General features: G+C 69.7%; 2 protein-coding genes across 2 annotated transcripts; one reads left to right on the top strand and one right to left on the bottom strand.

Moving 5' to 3' along the window:
• The first annotated feature begins 2722 nt into the window (after positions 1-2722).
• DDAH2 (DDAH family member 2, ADMA-independent) lies at positions 2723-8224 on the top strand. The gene is given in 9 exon segments (XM_066986907.1): positions 2723-3159; positions 3162-3311; positions 5984-6083; positions 6327-6400; positions 6481-6508; positions 6511-6599; positions 6687-6766; positions 6768-6828; positions 8070-8224. Coding segments are annotated over 9 exon segments (828 nt in total). The 5' UTR covers positions 2723-3030; the 3' UTR covers positions 8187-8224.
• Positions 8225-8929: 705 nt separating this feature from the next.
• ABHD16A (abhydrolase domain containing 16A, phospholipase) lies at positions 8930-14497 on the bottom strand. Its single transcript, XM_066986630.1, is given in 25 exon segments — positions 8930-8990; positions 8992-9033; positions 9118-9164; positions 9260-9369; positions 10125-10202; positions 10276-10338; positions 10468-10524; positions 10623-10660; positions 10662-10687; positions 10793-10859; positions 10861-10898; positions 10978-11101; positions 11197-11246; positions 11694-11757; positions 11852-11947; positions 12023-12137; positions 12899-12971; positions 12974-13011; positions 13107-13174; positions 13260-13313; positions 13315-13346; positions 13451-13537; positions 13598-13667; positions 13781-13837; positions 14336-14497. Coding segments are annotated over 25 exon segments (1647 nt in total). The 5' UTR covers positions 14447-14497; the 3' UTR covers positions 8930-8948.
• Positions 14498-15358: the final 861 nt, after the last annotated feature.

Below are 15358 nucleotides of genomic sequence, written 5' to 3'. Positions count from 1 at the left end.
TGTGGTCCGGCACCTCCCAGTACTCCCAGTACCACCATCTCCCAGTATGTTCCAGTACCCCCAGTACCTCCCAGTGCTCCCAGTGTGCTCCGGCACCTCCCAGTACTCCCAGTACCACCATCTCCCAGTATCTTCCAGTGCCCCCAGTACCCCCCAGTACCTTCCAGTACCTCCCAGTGCTCCCAGTGTGCTCCGGTACCTCCCAGTACTCCCAGTACCCCCATCTCCCAGTATCTTCCAGTGCCCCCAGTACCTCCCAGTACCTCCCAGTACCTCCCAGTGCTTCCAGTGTGCTCCAGTACCTCCCAGTACTCCCAGTACCCCCATCTCCCAGTATCTTCCAGTACCCCCAGTACCTCCCAGTGCTCCCAGTGTGCTCCGGTACCTCCCAGTACTCCCAGTACCACCCATCTCCCAGTATCTTCCAGTGCCCCCAGTACCCCCAGTACCTCCCAGTACCTCCCAGTGTGGTCCGGCACCTCCCAGTACTCCCAGTACCCCCATCTCCCAGTATCTTCCAGTGCCCCCAGTACCCCCAGTACCCCCAGTACCTCCCAGTGTGCTCCGGTACCTCCCAGTACTCCCAGTACCACCATCTCCCAGTATGTTCCAGTGCCCCCAGTACCCCCAGTACCTCCCAGTGCTCCCAGTGTGCTCCGGTACCTCCCAGTACTCCCAGTACCACCATCTCCCAGTATCTTCCAGTACCCCCCAGTACCCCCCAGTACCTCCCAGTGTGCTCCGGTACCTCCCAGTACTCCCAGTACCACCATCTCCCAGTATGTTCCAGTGCCCCCAGTACCCCCCAGTACCTCCCAGTGCTCCCAGTGTGCTCCGGCACCTCCCAGTACTCCCAGTACCACCATCTCCCAGTATCTTCCAGTGCCCCCAGTACCCCCCAGTACCTCCCAGTACCTCCCAGTGCTCCCAGTGTGCTCCGGTACCTCCCAGTACTCCCAGTACCCCCATCTCCCAGTATCTTCCAGTGCCCCCAGTATCCCCAGTGCTCCCAGTGTGCTCCGGTACCTCCCAGTACTCCCAGTACCACCATCTCCCAGTATCTTCCAGTACCCCCCAGTACCCCCCAGTACCTCCCAGTGTGCTCCGGTACCTCCCAGTACTCCCAGTACCACCATCTCCCAGTATGTTCCAGTGCCCCCAGTACCCCCCAGTACCTCCCAGTGCTCCCAGTGTGCTCCGGCACCTCCCAGTACTCCCAGTACCACCATCTCCCCAGTATCTTCCAGTGCCCCCAGTACCCCCCAGTACCTCCCAGTACCTCCCAGTGCTCCCAGTGTGCTCCGGTATCTCCCAGTACTCCCAGTACCACCATCTCCCAGTATGTTCCAGTGCCCCCAGTACCCCCCAGTGCTCCCAGTGTGCTCCGGTACCTCCCAGTACTCCCAGTACCACCATCTCCCAGTATGTTCCAGTGCCCCCAGTACCCCCAGTACCTCCCAGTACGGCCCAGTACAGCCCAGTACTGCCCCCAGTGGCCCCAGACCCGCTCCCCTCCCTCCCCTCGCCGCCAGCTGGGACCAGGGGGCGTGGCCCCGCCCCCTCGCCCCGCCCCCTGTGGGCGTGGCCTCCTCGAGCCCCGCCCCCGGGGGTCGCGGCCGGGCCCCGCCCCGCGCCGCGCAGACGAGGGGGGAGGAGGGGGCGCGCCGCGGGGGCTGCCGGGAAGGCGGAGGACCCAGGCGGGAGGACCCGGCCCGAGCGCGGTGCGGGGGGGGTAATTAGGGGGGTAATTAGCGGGGTGTTAATTAGGGGGGGCCTAGCGCGGCCTGTGGATGGCAGCGACGGGGCTTGGGAGCGGGGGGAGGGGCGGGGGGCGGGGTTGGGGTTGGGTTTCGGGGTTAGAAGCGGGGTTTGGGGGGTTTGGGGTTAGATTCAGGGGTTTTGGGTCAGGGGGCGGGGTTAGGCTCAGGGATTTGGGGGCGGGTTTGGGGGTCAGGGTTGGGGTTTGGGGGTCAGGGTTGGGGTTTGGGGGTTTGGGGTTTTGGGGTTTGGGGTTTTGGGGTCAGGGCCTGGTTTTGGGGCTAGGGTCAGGGTTTTGGGGTCGGTTTGGGGCCTGGGGTCAGGGTTGGGGTTTTGAGGTTGGGGGTCGGGGGTCGGGTTTAGGGTTTGGGCGCAGGGGTTAGGTTCAGGGCCGGGGTTTGGGGTTAGGAGGGTGGGGTTTGGGGTTAGGGTTGGGGTCAGGGTTTGGGATCAGGGCTGGGGCTTCGGGTTGGGGGTTTTGGGGCCTGGGCGGGGGTTTGGGGTCGGGGTCAGGGTCGGGGTCGGGGTTTGGGGTTAGGGTCGGGCTTTGCCTTTGGGCCCCGACTTTGGGGTCGGAGCTCACCCCCTCTTCACCCCCTCCTCCAGGCCTCGGACCACCTCTGCCCACCCCATGGCGAGCTGAGGACCCCCCCAGGACCCCAAAAGCCCCTTAGTGACCCCCCCAGGGACCCACAGGACCCCCCAAGGACCCCCAAAGACCCCCAAAGACCCCTAGGGACCCCCTAGGGACCCCCAGAGACCTCCCAGGAACTCCCCAGAACCCCCCAAGACCTCCAAAGACCTCCCCAGGACCCCCCCAAAGCCCCTTAGGGACCCCTGAGGGACCCCCAGGACCCCCAGACCCCCCAAGGACCCCACCAGGACGCCAGGGACACCCAGGACCCCCCAGGGTCCCCAAGGACCCCCCAGGACCCCAAAGACCCCCCCAGGAACTCCCTCAGAACCCCCAGAGACCTCCCAGGAACTCCCCAGAACCCCCAAGCCCCCCAAAGACCTCCCCAGGAGCCCCCAAAGCCCCTCAGGGACCCCTCAGGGACCCCAGGATCCCCCCAGACCCCCCAAGGACCCCACCAGGACACCAGGGACACCCAGGACCCCCAGGGTCCCAGAGGACCCCCAAAGCCCCCCCAGGGACCCCCAGGAACTCCTCAGGACCCCCAGAGACCTCCCAGTAACCCCAGAACCCCCCCCGCGACCCCCCAAAGACCTCCCCAGGAGCCCCCAAAGCCCCTTAGCGACCCCCCCGGGGCGATGTCGGGCCCGGGCTCCTTCGGGCGCTTCAGCCACGCGGTGGTGCGGGCCGCTGCCGCCGGCGGGGTCGGGGGCCGAGGGCCGGGGGGGCCCCTGGACCTGGCCAAGGCCCACCGGCAGCTGGGGGTCCCTGGCGGGGGTCCCTGCGCCAGCAGCTGGGGCTGCAGCTGCTGCAGCTGCCGGCGGCGCGGCCGCGCGCGGTGCTGCTCGAGGACGTGGCCGTGGTGCAGGGCGACACCGCGCTGCTCACCCGGCCCTGGCTGCCCGCCCGCAGGGACGAGGGTGGGGGGGCTGGGGGGCTACGGGGGGGTCGGGGGGGGGGGTTACGAGGGGGTTGGGGGGGGGTTATAGGGGTGTTATGGGGGTGTTTGGGGGGAGGGGTTATGGGGGGGTCGGGGGGGGAGGGGTTGCGAGGGGGGGGTTTAAGGGGGTTATGGGGGGGGGGGGCTGGGGGGGGTTACAAGGGGTTGGGGGGGGGGTTATAGGGGGACTATGGGGGGGCTGGAGGGGTTATGGGGGTTATAGGGGTGTTATGGGGGGTTTTAAAGGGGTTATGGGGGGGCTGGAGGGGGGTTACAAGGGGGTTGGGGGGGTTATGGGGGGGGACTATGGGGGGCTGGAGGGGTTATGGGGGGTTATAGGGGTGTTATGGGGGGTTTTAAGGGGGGGGGTTATGGGGGGGCTGGAGGGGGTTACAAGGGGGTTGGGGGGGTTATGGGGGGGCTATGGGGGGGGTGGGGGGCGTTACAAGGGGTTGGGGGGTTATAGGGGGGTTATGGGGGGGACTATGGGGGTTATGGGGGGCTGGAGGGGGTTACAAGGGGTTGGGGGGGTTATGGGGGGGTTATGGGGGGGGTCGGGGGGGTTACAAGGGGGGTGGGAGGGGTTATAGGGGGACTATGGGGGGGCTGGAGGGGTTATGGGGGGCTTAGAGGGGTTACAAGGGGGTTGGGGGGGGTTATGGGGGGGGGTTTTAAAGGGGGGTTATGGGGGGCTCGGAGGGGGTTACAAGGGGGGTTGGGAGGGTTATGGGGGGCCGGGGGGGGTTACAAGGGGGTTATAGGGGTCTTATGGGGAGTTTTAAGGGGGTTATGGGGGGTCGGGGGGGTTACGAGGGGGGTGGGAGGGGTTATAGGGGGACTATGGGGGGGCTGGAGGGGTTATGGGGGGGTCGGAGGGGTTACAAGGGGTTGGGGGGGGGTTATGGGGGGACTATGGGGGGGCTGGAGGGGTTATGGGGGGTTATAGGGGTGTTATGGGGGGTTTTAAGGGGGTTATGGGGGGGCTGGAGGGGGGTTACAAGGGGGTTGGGAGGGTTATGGGGGGGGGCTATGGGGGGGTGGGGGGGGTGTTACAAGGGGGTTGGGGGGGGGGGGTATAGGGGGACTATGGGGGGGCTGGAGGGGGTTACAAGGGGTTGGGGGGGTTATGGGGGGGTTATGGGGGGGGGGGTCGGAGGGGTTACAAGGGGTTGGGGGGTTATGGGGGGTTTTAAGGGGGTTATGGGGGGGCTGGAGGGGGTTACAAGGGGGTTGGGAGGGTTATGGGGGGGGGGCGTGGGGGGTTACAAGGGGGTTGGGGGGGTTATAGGGGGTCTATGGGGGGCTGGGGGGACTACGGGGGGGGTTACAAGGGGCTTGGGGGTTATAGGGGTGTTACGGGGGGTTTTAAGGGGGTTATGGGGGGGCTGGAGGGGGGTTACAAGGGGGTTGGGAGGGTTATGGGGGGGGCTATGGGGGGGTTGGGGGGGGTTACAAAGGGGGTTGTGAGGGGTTATAGGGGGACTATGGGGGGGCTGGAGGGGTTACGGGGGGTTTGGAGGGGTTACAAGGGGGTTGGGGGGGTTATGGGGGGGTTTTAAGGGGGTTATCGGGGGCTGGAGGGGGTTACAAGGGGGTTGGGAGGGTTATGGGGGGTCGGGAGGGGTTACAACGGGGGTGGGGGGGGTTATAGGGGGGACTATGGGGGGGCTGGGGGGACTACGGGGGGGTTACAAGGGGCTTGGGGGGGTTATAGGGGTGTTCTGGGGGGTTTAAGGGGGTTATGGGGGGCTTGAGGGGGGTTACAAGGGGGTTGGGGGGGGTTATGGGGGGCTATGGGGGGGCTGGAGGGGTTATGGGGGGTTATAGGGGTGTTATGGGGGGGTTTTAAGGGGGTTATGGGGGGGCTGGAGGGGGTTACAAGGGGGTTGGGGGGGGTTATGGGGGAGCTATGGGGGGGTGGGGGGGTGTAGCAAGGGGTTGGGGGGGGGTTATAGAGGGGACTTATGGGGGGGGCTGGAGGGGTTATGGGGGGCTTAGAGGGGTTACAAGGGGTTGGGGGGGTTATGGGGGGGGTTTTAAGGGGGTTATGGGGGGGGGCTGGAGGGAGTTACAAGGGGTTGGGGTGGTGAGGGGGCTTGGGGGGGGCTTAAGAGGGGATTTGGGGGGGGGTTACAAGGGGGTTGGGAGGGGTTATGGGGGGACTATGGGGGGCTGGAGGGGTTATGGGGGGTTATGGGGGTGTTATGGGGGGTTTTAAGGGGGTTGGGGGGGGTTAGGGGGGATCTGGGGGGGGGGTTATGGGGGGGATCGGGGGGGTTACAAGGGGTTTAGGGGGATTGTGGGGGTTTTGTGAGAGTTACTGGGGGGCTGGGCATGTTATGGGGGGGTTATGGAGGGATTTAGGGGGTTATAGGGGCATTTGGGGGCTTTAGGGGGGGTTATGGGGGGGGTTGGAAGGCTACAGGGGGACTTTGGGGGGTTACAATGGGGTTGGGGGGGCTGGGGGGCTTGTAGAGGGCTTTGGGGGGGTTATGGGGGGGGTTATAGGGGGGTTTCGGGGGGATTTCGGGGCATTATGGGGGGTTATAGCGAGTTTTGGGGGTTATAGGGAGGTTTGGGGGGGGATTTGGGGGGGTTTATGGGGGGTTCGGGGTCCGGGGGGGGGGGGTGACACTGTGCCCCCCCCCCAGCTGGGCAGCGTCCGGGCGGTGCTGGAGGAGCTGAAGCTGCGCGTGGTGGCGCTGACGGACGAGGGGGCGACGCTGGACGGGAGCGATGTGCTCTTCACCGGTGAGGGGGCCCCCAAGATTCGGGGACACCCCCCAAAAGGGACCCCCACCCCCCAACCCCCCTCCCCAAAAAAATCATCCCTAACCCAAACTGGGGACCCAAAACCGAGGCGTCTGGGGTGGGAGGGGGCACACGGGGCGGTGTCCCCCTGCCCCCCCCCCCATTACCCTTTGACCCCCCCCCCTCATTACCCCCTGCCCCCCCAGTGCCCCTTGACCCCCCCCCCAATTTTGCCCCCCCCAGGCCGTGAGTTCTTCGTGGGCATCTCCTCGTGGACCAACCACCGCGGGGCCGAGGCGGTGGCCGACACCTTCCGGGTGAGCCCTATTTTTGGGGGGGGGGGGGGGTGGATTTTTTTTGGGGGGGGGGCTTTTAACCCTTTATTTGCCCCCCACAGGACTTCGCCGTGTCCACGGTGCCGGTGGCCGGGGGGCCACCCTGAAGAGCTTCTGCAGCATGGCCGCCCCCGACACCATCGCCATCGGCAGCAGCGAGGCGGCGCGCCGCGCCATCAAGGTGGGCGGGGGGGGGGTATGGGGGGCGGGGGGGTCCCGGGGGGTGGGTGCTGACCCCCCCGTGGTTTATGCCCCCCCCCCCCCCCAGGCCATGGAGCAGCTCTCGGACCACGCCTACGGGCGCCTGTCGGTGCCGGACGACCCGGCCGGGAACTGCCTGTACGCGCGGGGGCGCGGGGGGCGCCGTGCTGGTGCACCGCAGCCCCGAGGAGTTCCCGGGCAGCCTGCAGGTGGGCGGGGCGTGGGGGGCGGGGGCTTGGGTGGGCGGGGCTTGGGGGTGGGCGGGGCTTGGGGGGATGGGTGGGGCTTGGGGGTGGGCAGGGCTTGGGGGCAGGGCTTAAGGGGTGGGCGGGGCTTGGGGGTGGGGCTCAAGGGGGTGGGCGGGGCTTAGGGGGGGATGGGTGGGGCTTGGTGGTGGGCGGGGCTTAAGGGGCGGGGCTTAAGGGGAGCGGGCGGGGATTAAGGGGCGGGGCTTGGGGGGATGGGCGGGGCTTCGGGGGGGGGCGGGGCTTAAGGGGGTGGGCGGGGCTTAAGGGGTGGGCGGGGCTTAAGGGGTGGGCGGGTCTTCGGGGTGGGCGGGGCTTAAGGTGGTGGGCGGGGCTTAGGGGGTGGGTGGGGCTTGGGGCGGGGCTTAAGGGGGCGGGGCTTGGGGTGGGCGGGGCTTAAGGGGGGTGGGGCTCAAGGGGGCGGGGCTTAGGGGGGGTGGGCGGGGCTTCGGGGGCGGGGGCGGGGCTTAGGGGGCAAGCAGGGCTTAAGGGGGGTGGGCGGGGCTTGGTGGGTGGGCGGGGTTTAAGGGGGTGGGCGGGGCTGGGGGGTGGGGCTTAGGGGTGGGCGGGGCGGGGGGTGGGCGGGGGCCTTAAGGGGGGGGTGGGCGGGGCCTTAAGGGGGTGAGCGAGGCTTGGGGGATGGGCGGGGCTTGTGGTGGGTGGGGCGGTGGGGCTTAGAGGGGTGGGCGGGGCTTCGGGGGTGGGCGGGGCTTAAGGGGTGGGCGGGGCTTGGAGGGGGATAGGCGGGGCTTAGGGGGTGGGCGGGGCTTGGGACGGGCGGGGCTTGGGGGTGGCTTAAGAGGTGGGCGGGGCTTAAGGCGGAGGGCGGGGCTTGGGGAGGGCGGGGCTTAAGGGGTGGGCGGGGCTTAAGGGGGCGGGGATGGGCGGGGTCAGAACGGGCAGGGGGTTAACAGTGGGGGAGTGGGAGGGGGGTTGCTGGGGGGCGTGGTCTGAGGGCTGGGGGCGTGGCCGGGAAGGGGCGTGGCCGGGCACATGGTGAGGGGCGGGGCTAAAGGGGGCGGGGCTGAAGGGGCGGGGTCAAAACGAGCAGGGGGTGGTGCTGGGGGAGCGGGGAGGGGGCTGGGGGGCGTGGCCTGAGGGCTGGGGGCGTGGCCTCCGCAGGAGGGGGCGTGGCCTCGGCGGGGGGCGTGGCCTCGTCGGGGGGCGTGCCCTGACCCGGCCCCCGCCCCCCGCCCCGCCCGCAGCCGTTCCAGAAGCTGCCCGGGGTGACGCTGGTGCCGGCGGCGCTGAGCGAGGCGGCCAAGCTGGGGGGGGCGCTGAGCTCCTGCTGCCTCCTGCTCAACCGCCGCCAGCACCCCTAGGGGGGGCGCCCCCCGGGACCCCCACATGCCCGGGACCCCCCAAGCTCCAGGACCCCCAGATGCCCAGGACCCCCCAGGACCCTCCAGGACCCTCCCAGGACCCTCCAGGACCCTCCCAGGACCCCCCGCTGGTGCTGCCCCCTCCCTGGGGGTGCTTTTTCTGGGGGGGGGCCGCCCCCCCCCCCCCCCCCAATTATTTCAGCTTCGCTCGCTAATAAAGGACGGAACCGCAGGGGGCGCTGTGGCTGTCGTTTGGGACACCCCCCCCAATTCATCCCCCCACCCCATTTTACCCCCCCAACCCCCCCCAATTTATCCCCCCACCCCATTTTACCCCCCCAATTTATCCCCCCACCCCATTTTACCCCCCCAATTTATCCCCCCCCCTTTTATCCCCCCCAATTTATCCCCCCAATTTATCCCCCCACCCCCATTTTACCCCCCAATTTATCCCCCCACCCCCATTTTACCCCCCAATTTATCCCCCCACTTTATCCCCCCACCCCCATTTTACCCCCCAATTTATCCCCCCCCCATCCCCCCCCCCGCACACCCCCCAATTTATCCCCCCCCCCATTTTACCCCCCCCCCCACCCCATTTTCCCCCCCCATGCCCCCCCCCCGACGCACGCCGCGGCACCAGTACCAAAAATACCTTTACTCCCGTGCTGGGGGCGGCGGGGGGGGGGGGGTTTTGGGGCGGGGGGGGCAATGTACAGCGTGCGGGGGGGGGTGATGGGGGGGGGCACGGAGCAGGGGGGGTCACAGGCTCCAGGGCAGGCGGAAGGCGTGGGGGGGCAGCGGGGGTGCAGTGCGTGGCCTCGAAGTTCTGCAGGTGCTTCTGCGCCTGGGGGGGGGGACAATTAAAAGGGCGCGGCGTTAATTAACGAGGGGGGGGCATTGGTGGGCCCCCCCCACAACGACCCCTTACCAGGAAGAGGGCCAGCTGCCGGCGCTGCTCCACCGCCATCTCCTCGCCTTTTGGGGGGGGGGGGGTCAGGCGTTAAACGGGGGCCGTGCCCCCCCCCCCCATCACGCCCCCCCCCCCCACTTTGTGCCCCCCCCAGGCTCACCCAGGCTCCAGGGGAAGGGGGCGCGGTCGGCGGCGAAGCCCCCCAGGGCGGCACAGCACCACGCCTCGTCCACGGGGCAGCGCTGCGCCACGGCGCCTGCAACGGGGGGGCTGGGGGGGGGGGGGGGGCGGGACCCCCGGGGCCCCCCCGGATAAAAGGGGCGGGGGGGGGCATTGGGGGTCACGGAGGGGGTGGGGTGAGGAGGGGGAATGGGGTAAAGGGGGGGAGTGGGGTAAATGGGGGGGTTAACGGGGTCTGGGGGGGGGCAATGGGGTCGGGGGGGGTCCCAATGGGGTCGGGGGGGTCTCAATGGGGTCGGGGGGGTCCCAATGGGGTCTGGGGGGGGGTCTCAATGGGGTCTGGGGGTCCCAATGGGGTCTGGGGGGTCCCAATGGGGTCGGGGGGGTCCCAATGGGGTCGGGGGGGTCTCAATGGGGTCTGGGGGGTCCCAATGGGGTCTGGGGGGGGGTCTCAATGGGGTGGGGGGGGTCCCAATGGGGTCTGGGGGTCCCAATGGGGTCTGGGGGGGTCTCAATGGGGTGGGGGGGTCCCAATGGGGTCTGGGGGGGTCCCAATGGGGTCTGGGGGGTCCCAATGGGGTCTGGGGGGGGTCTCAATGGGGTCGGGGGGGGTCCCAATGGGGTCGGGGGGGGGGGTCCCAATGGGGTCTGGGGGGGGTCTCAATGGGGTGGGGGGGGTCCCAATGGGGTCTGGGGGGGTCCCAATGGGGGTCTGGGGGGTCCCAATGGGGTCTGGGGGGGTCCCAATGGGGTCTGGGGGGTCCCAATGGGGTCTGGGGGGTCCCAATGGGGTGGGGGGGGCTCGGGGGGGGGCCCCGTTTCCCCGCGGGGGGGCCGCCTCTTACTCTCCCTCGGCGGGGGTGGCGGCCGCCAGCCACTCGCGCACCACGCGGACGCCCTCGTCGGCCATGATCTTGGGGTACCTGGGGGGGCGGGGGGGGATTTCAGAGCCCCCCCCCTTCTCCACGACCCCCCGCCCCCCTCCGCGCCCCTCACCGGTGCTGCAGCAGCTTCAGCAGGAGGTCGTTGCCGCCGGTTGGAGGCGGGGTCTCGGGGACCCTGAGGGGGGGGGGGCTGCATTTTGGGGTGGGGGGGCACCGTGGGGATGCCCCCCCCTTAACCCTCACCCCCCGCACCCCCATTTTTAATCCCCCCGCCCCAAATTTTTGCCCCCCCCCTCCGACTCACGTGGTGGTGATGATCTCGTCCCGCGTCCTCCGCACCAGCAGCACGGGGCCCTGGTACCTTTTTGGGGGGGGGGGGGGGGGGGGGGGTTATTTTGGGGGGGGGCACACGATGGCAGAGCCCTCCCCCCCCCCCCAGGCGCGGGGGGCCCCCCCTACCTGCAGAGCTGCTCCCCGTTGTTGAGGTTGAGGTGCTGAGCGCACCGTGCGTGTCACCAGCTCCCCTGTGCGATTAATAGGGGGGTTAATGTAACGAAAGGGGGGTGCTAATTAGCGGGGGGTTAATTAGCGAGGGGGGGTTAATTAGCGAGGGGGGGGGGCACACTCACGCCAGCTGCTGGGCAGCACCTTGAGGGCCAGCGGCACCAGGTCGTCGAAGGAGGCGTCGAGCACCAGGGGCCCCGATCTCGGGGTACGACATCGCTGCCCACGTGGCTGCGGGGGGGGGCTCGGTTTTACCCGGGGGGGGTTACCGTGCCCCCCCCCCCCCACGCCCCGCGCCCCCCCCACGTACCGGTGAAGCCGCCGATGGACCAGGCGTAGAGCACGAGGTCGCGGGGCGCGAAGCCGAGGCGCTGCAGTGCGTACTGCACCACCACGTCCATGGCGTTGGCCTCGCTCTGCGGCAGCGGCACCCCCTGGGGGGGGGCAGGCGGGGCGGGGGGGGCGTTACGGGGGCGGGGGGGGGGCCAAAAATTTGCGGGGGGGCAGGTTGGGGGGGGGGGGCGCTCACCGTGCTGCCTGCGAAGCCGGGGTGGTTCCAGCCCAGGACGGAGTAGCCGGCTGGGGGTGGGGGAGAAAATGGTGTCACCCCCCCCCAAAGATAAAAAAGCTCCTTAAGGACACCCCCGCAAAAAAAAGAGCCCCCCCGGTAAAAAGAGCCCCCCCCGAAAAGGGGCTGCGACCCCCCTGGGGGGGAACCGATAGGGTGCTGGGGGGGGGCAGGGGAAATAGAGGGGATCCCTCACCCCGCTGAGGATGGGGGTGGGACCCCCCCCGTGGGACCCCCCCCGGATAAAAGAGCACCCCAGGGACCCCCCCACGAATAAAAACCCCCCCCCCCCAATAAAAGGAGCTCCCCAAAAGGGGCTGTGACCCCCCAGGTGGGAGCGCATGGGGTGCTGCGGGGGGGCATAAAGATGGGGGGGGTCCCTATGGGGAGGGGGGTTATAGGGTGGGGGGGGGGCTTTATGGGGCGGGGGGGGGGCCAAAAGGGGGGGGGGTCCGTACCCTCGAGCGGCGTGGAGAGGCAGCCGACCTCGTAGAACCCGGCGTTGCCCTCGCAGCAAATGACCTGGGGGGGCAGGGGGGGGTGGTAGGAGTGTGGGGGGGGGGGGGACACGCACGCAGGGCGCCCCCCGTGCCCCCCTCGGTTCCCGCTCACCAGCTTCTGCCCGCGGGGGCCGGGCGCGGCGCGGCGGTCGAGCGAACATGGTGTCGATCTCGTTGCCGTCGCAGGCCAGCAGCTTGCGCCGCCCGCCGCACTGGGGGGGGGGATTTATTAGAGGGGGGGGTCCCTAAAATCTGGGGGGGGTCCCCGAATCTGGAGGGGCGCTCACCTCCTCCACCAGGCGCGCCTGGCCCTGCAGCAGCACCGGCAGCAGCGCCTTCTGCAGCAGCCGCACGGAGCCCGGGAACAGCATGCGGCGCCCCAGCGTGTGCGCCAGCACCAGGCTGCGGGGGGCGGGGCGGGGGGCGGGGCCCGCGGAGGACACGCCCACCGGGGGGCGGGGTCAGCGAGGACACGCCCATCAGGGGGCGGGGCTTCCCTTTGGCCCCGCCCACGAGGGGCGAGGTCCCTCCCTCGTGGGGGGAGCACTGCCCGCTTTAAGGGGGCGGGGACAGGGGTGGGAGCCCCGCCCACCGCCTGGCCACGCCCACTTCCTTAAAGGAAATGATAAGGGGGCGTGGCCTCTGGGAGCCCCGCCCACCAGACCCCAAGCTTCCAATCTGCTTCCCCTTCCGGCCCCACCCAAGCCCCGCCCCCAAACAAGCCCCGCCCCCAAACAAGCCCCGCCCCAAACAAGCCCCGCCCCAAACAAGCCCCGCCCCCACCCAAGCCCCGCCCCCTCCCAGCCACCACCCCAGGGGTGTGGCCAATGGAAGCCCCACCCCCAACCCCTTCCCCCTCAAGCCCCGCCCCCTTCTGCCCCACCCCCTGCACAAGCCCCGCCCCCAGGCGCCCCACCCCTTCGAGCCCCGCCCACCACGCAAAGGGGCGTGGCCACATTGAAGCCCCGCCCCTCCATCCCCACCCAATCCCCGCCCCTGCCCCACCCACACAAGCTCCTCCCACCACGAAGCACTGCCCCTTCCAGTCCCTCCCCTGAAGCCCCGCCCCTTCCGGTCCCGCCCCCCTGAAGCCCCGCCCCTTCCGGCCACGCCCTTTCAGGCCCCACCCCCTTCCGGCCCTGCCCCCCTCAGGCCCCGCCCACCTGGCCAGCTGGCACGGCAGCTTCTTGAGGGCCCCCAGGAGGCCGGCGGCCGCCCCGCGGTGCCGGGGGGGGCGCGCAGCAGGGGCACGGCCCGGGCCCCCCCCCTGCGGGGCGGGGAGGGGTCAGGGGGGGGCTCAATCCCAGCGGGGGGGGGGTCCCAAAATTTGGGGGGTCCCAAAAATCGGGGGGGGGGCTCACCAGGAGCCGCCCGGCACTGTCCCAGCGGAAGTCGACGGGCCAGCTGCGGAAGTCGAAGGTGTGCGCGGCCAGCTTGCGCTGCGGGGGGGGGACACCGAGGGGGGGGACACATTTTAGGGCCCCCCTCGCCCTCAGGGCCCCCCCCACGTCGATCCCCCCCCACCTTGACCTCGGGCGTGCCCAGGCGGTGGCTGTCCTCCAGCACCGTGATGAACTCCCACGTACTGCGGGTTGCTCCAGCGCCCGATGCCTTTTTTTTTGGGGGGGGGGGGGGTCCTTGGGTTCAGGCCCCCCCCCCCCCCCGGTGCCCCCCCCCTTAAATCTGGGGGGGTCCCGGTTTTATTTTGCCCCCACCTCTGAGGCAGGCGACGCCGGCCAGCAGCAGCAGCACGGTGGCGGCGCAGTGGGACAGCGGCACCACGCGGGACATCGTCAGCAGCCCTGGGGGGGGGGGGGGAGGGCAGTAACGGTGGTGTTGCCCCCCCCCCCCCCCCCCGGTACCTTTCCGGTAGAGGTGAGAAGACGGCGGCGGCCAGAGGCGTAGCACGAGGATGGACCACAGCACCGAGGCCTGGGGGGCGGGGGGGGGGGGGGTCAGCGGCACCGGGGGGGGGCACAGAGCCCCGGGGGGGGGGGGTCCCGGGGGGGTCCCCGGGGGGGGTTTGGGGGTCCCCCCGCCCTCACCAGCGCCAGCACGCTGTCCGTGTGCTTCTCCAGCCCCCGCGGTTGGTAGTACGAGTCCTGGGGGGCACCGGGCCGTGAGACCCCCCTCTGCACCCCCCCGTCCCCTCTGCGCCCCCCCTGTCCCGGTTCCGCCCCCCAGGTCCCCCCAACCCCTCCCATCCCGGTGCCCGGTACCGGTTCCCTCCCCCCCCACAAGTGCGCCCCCAGACCCCTCCCGTCCCGGTTCTGCCCCCCCCCGGTACCTTTGTGCCCCCCACCCCCAGACCCCTCCCATCTCGGTAACGCCCCCCCCCCCCCGTACCGGTGCCCTCCAGCTCTCCAGCCCCTCCCCCTCCCGGTAACCGTCCCCGCGGCCCCTCCCCTCCCCGGTTCCCCCCCCCGCCCCCCCAGACCCCTCCCTTCCACTAACCGCCCCCCCCCCCCCCCCGGTACCGGTCCCCTCCCCCCCCGGCCCCGGTTCCCCTCCCCGGCCCCTCCCCTCCCGGTTTCTCCCCCTCCCCTCCCGGTAACCTCCCCCCCAACCCCCCGCCGGTGCCGCTCCCCGCCCCCCCGCACCCGGCTGGGCTCCCGCGGCCCCTCCCCGCGCGGCCCGGGCCCCGCCGCCCGCCGCCGGTGCACGCGGCAGGGGAGCCGCGGCCCCAGGACGCAGCTCAGCAGCTTCGCCATCGCCGCCCGGCCGGAAGCGGGACCCGGCGCGGGGCGGAACTTCCGGCCCGCGCGGGGGCGGGACTTCCGGCCGCGCGACGGGGGCCGGCGAGGGACGCGCGCGCGCGCTGTTGCCGTGGCGACGGGCGCCATCTTGGGGCCGGGCGCGAGATGGCGGCGGGAGGGGGCGGTTGCCATGGGGACGGGAGGGCAGGGCCGGAACGGCCCCGAAAAGGCCCGAAACGGCCCCAAAAAGGCCCCGTAAAAGGCCCGGAATGGCACCAGAAAGGCCCGAACCGGCCCGGGACGGCCCCGTGTTGGTCCAAATGCCCCCGAAGGAGCCCGACGTTGTGAAAAACCCACGAAAAGTCCCAAATCTGCTCTCGGAGTGACCCCGGACTGCTAAAACGCCCCCAAAAGAGCATCAAAATCCAAAACGTGGCCCAAAGAGAGCCCCCAAAGCGCCCCCAAAACTATTAACCGCCCAAAATAGCATCAAAGGTGAAAATACAGCCCAAGCAGTGCCTTCCAAGTGCCAAAATGCTACTAAAATATATCAAAATGCCCCAAAATAGCTTCAAATCTCTCCAAAATAGCCCAGACACTGCCCCCGAAACTACTAAAACAGCCCCAAATCTGCCCCAAAATGCCAAAGCCCCCCCCAAAATACCCCCGAGGTCACCTGAGATACCCTGAAACCAGCCCCAAAAGTGGGGCAAAATGGCCCAAAAGACCCCGGCGCACCCCAAACCTGGCCTGAAACGCCTCCGAAACAGCCCCAAAACAGCTGAAACGCCCCCAAAATGCACCAAGGCCACCCAAACTGCCCCCAACCACCCCCGAAATGCCGCAATACCAACCCGAAATCCCCAAAAATGCCCCAAACCACCCCAAACCACCCCAAACCTCGGCCTCAAACGTGCTCACCCCACC

Source organism: Anser cygnoides, chromosome 35, assembly GCF_040182565.1.
Source record: "Anser cygnoides isolate HZ-2024a breed goose chromosome 35, Taihu_goose_T2T_genome, whole genome shotgun sequence".
In the NCBI taxonomy this organism is placed as follows: Eukaryota; Metazoa; Chordata; class Aves; order Anseriformes; family Anatidae; genus Anser; species Anser cygnoides.
The sequence above is the reverse complement of the archived record's forward strand: the minus strand, read 5'-3'. Positions and strand labels throughout refer to the sequence as shown.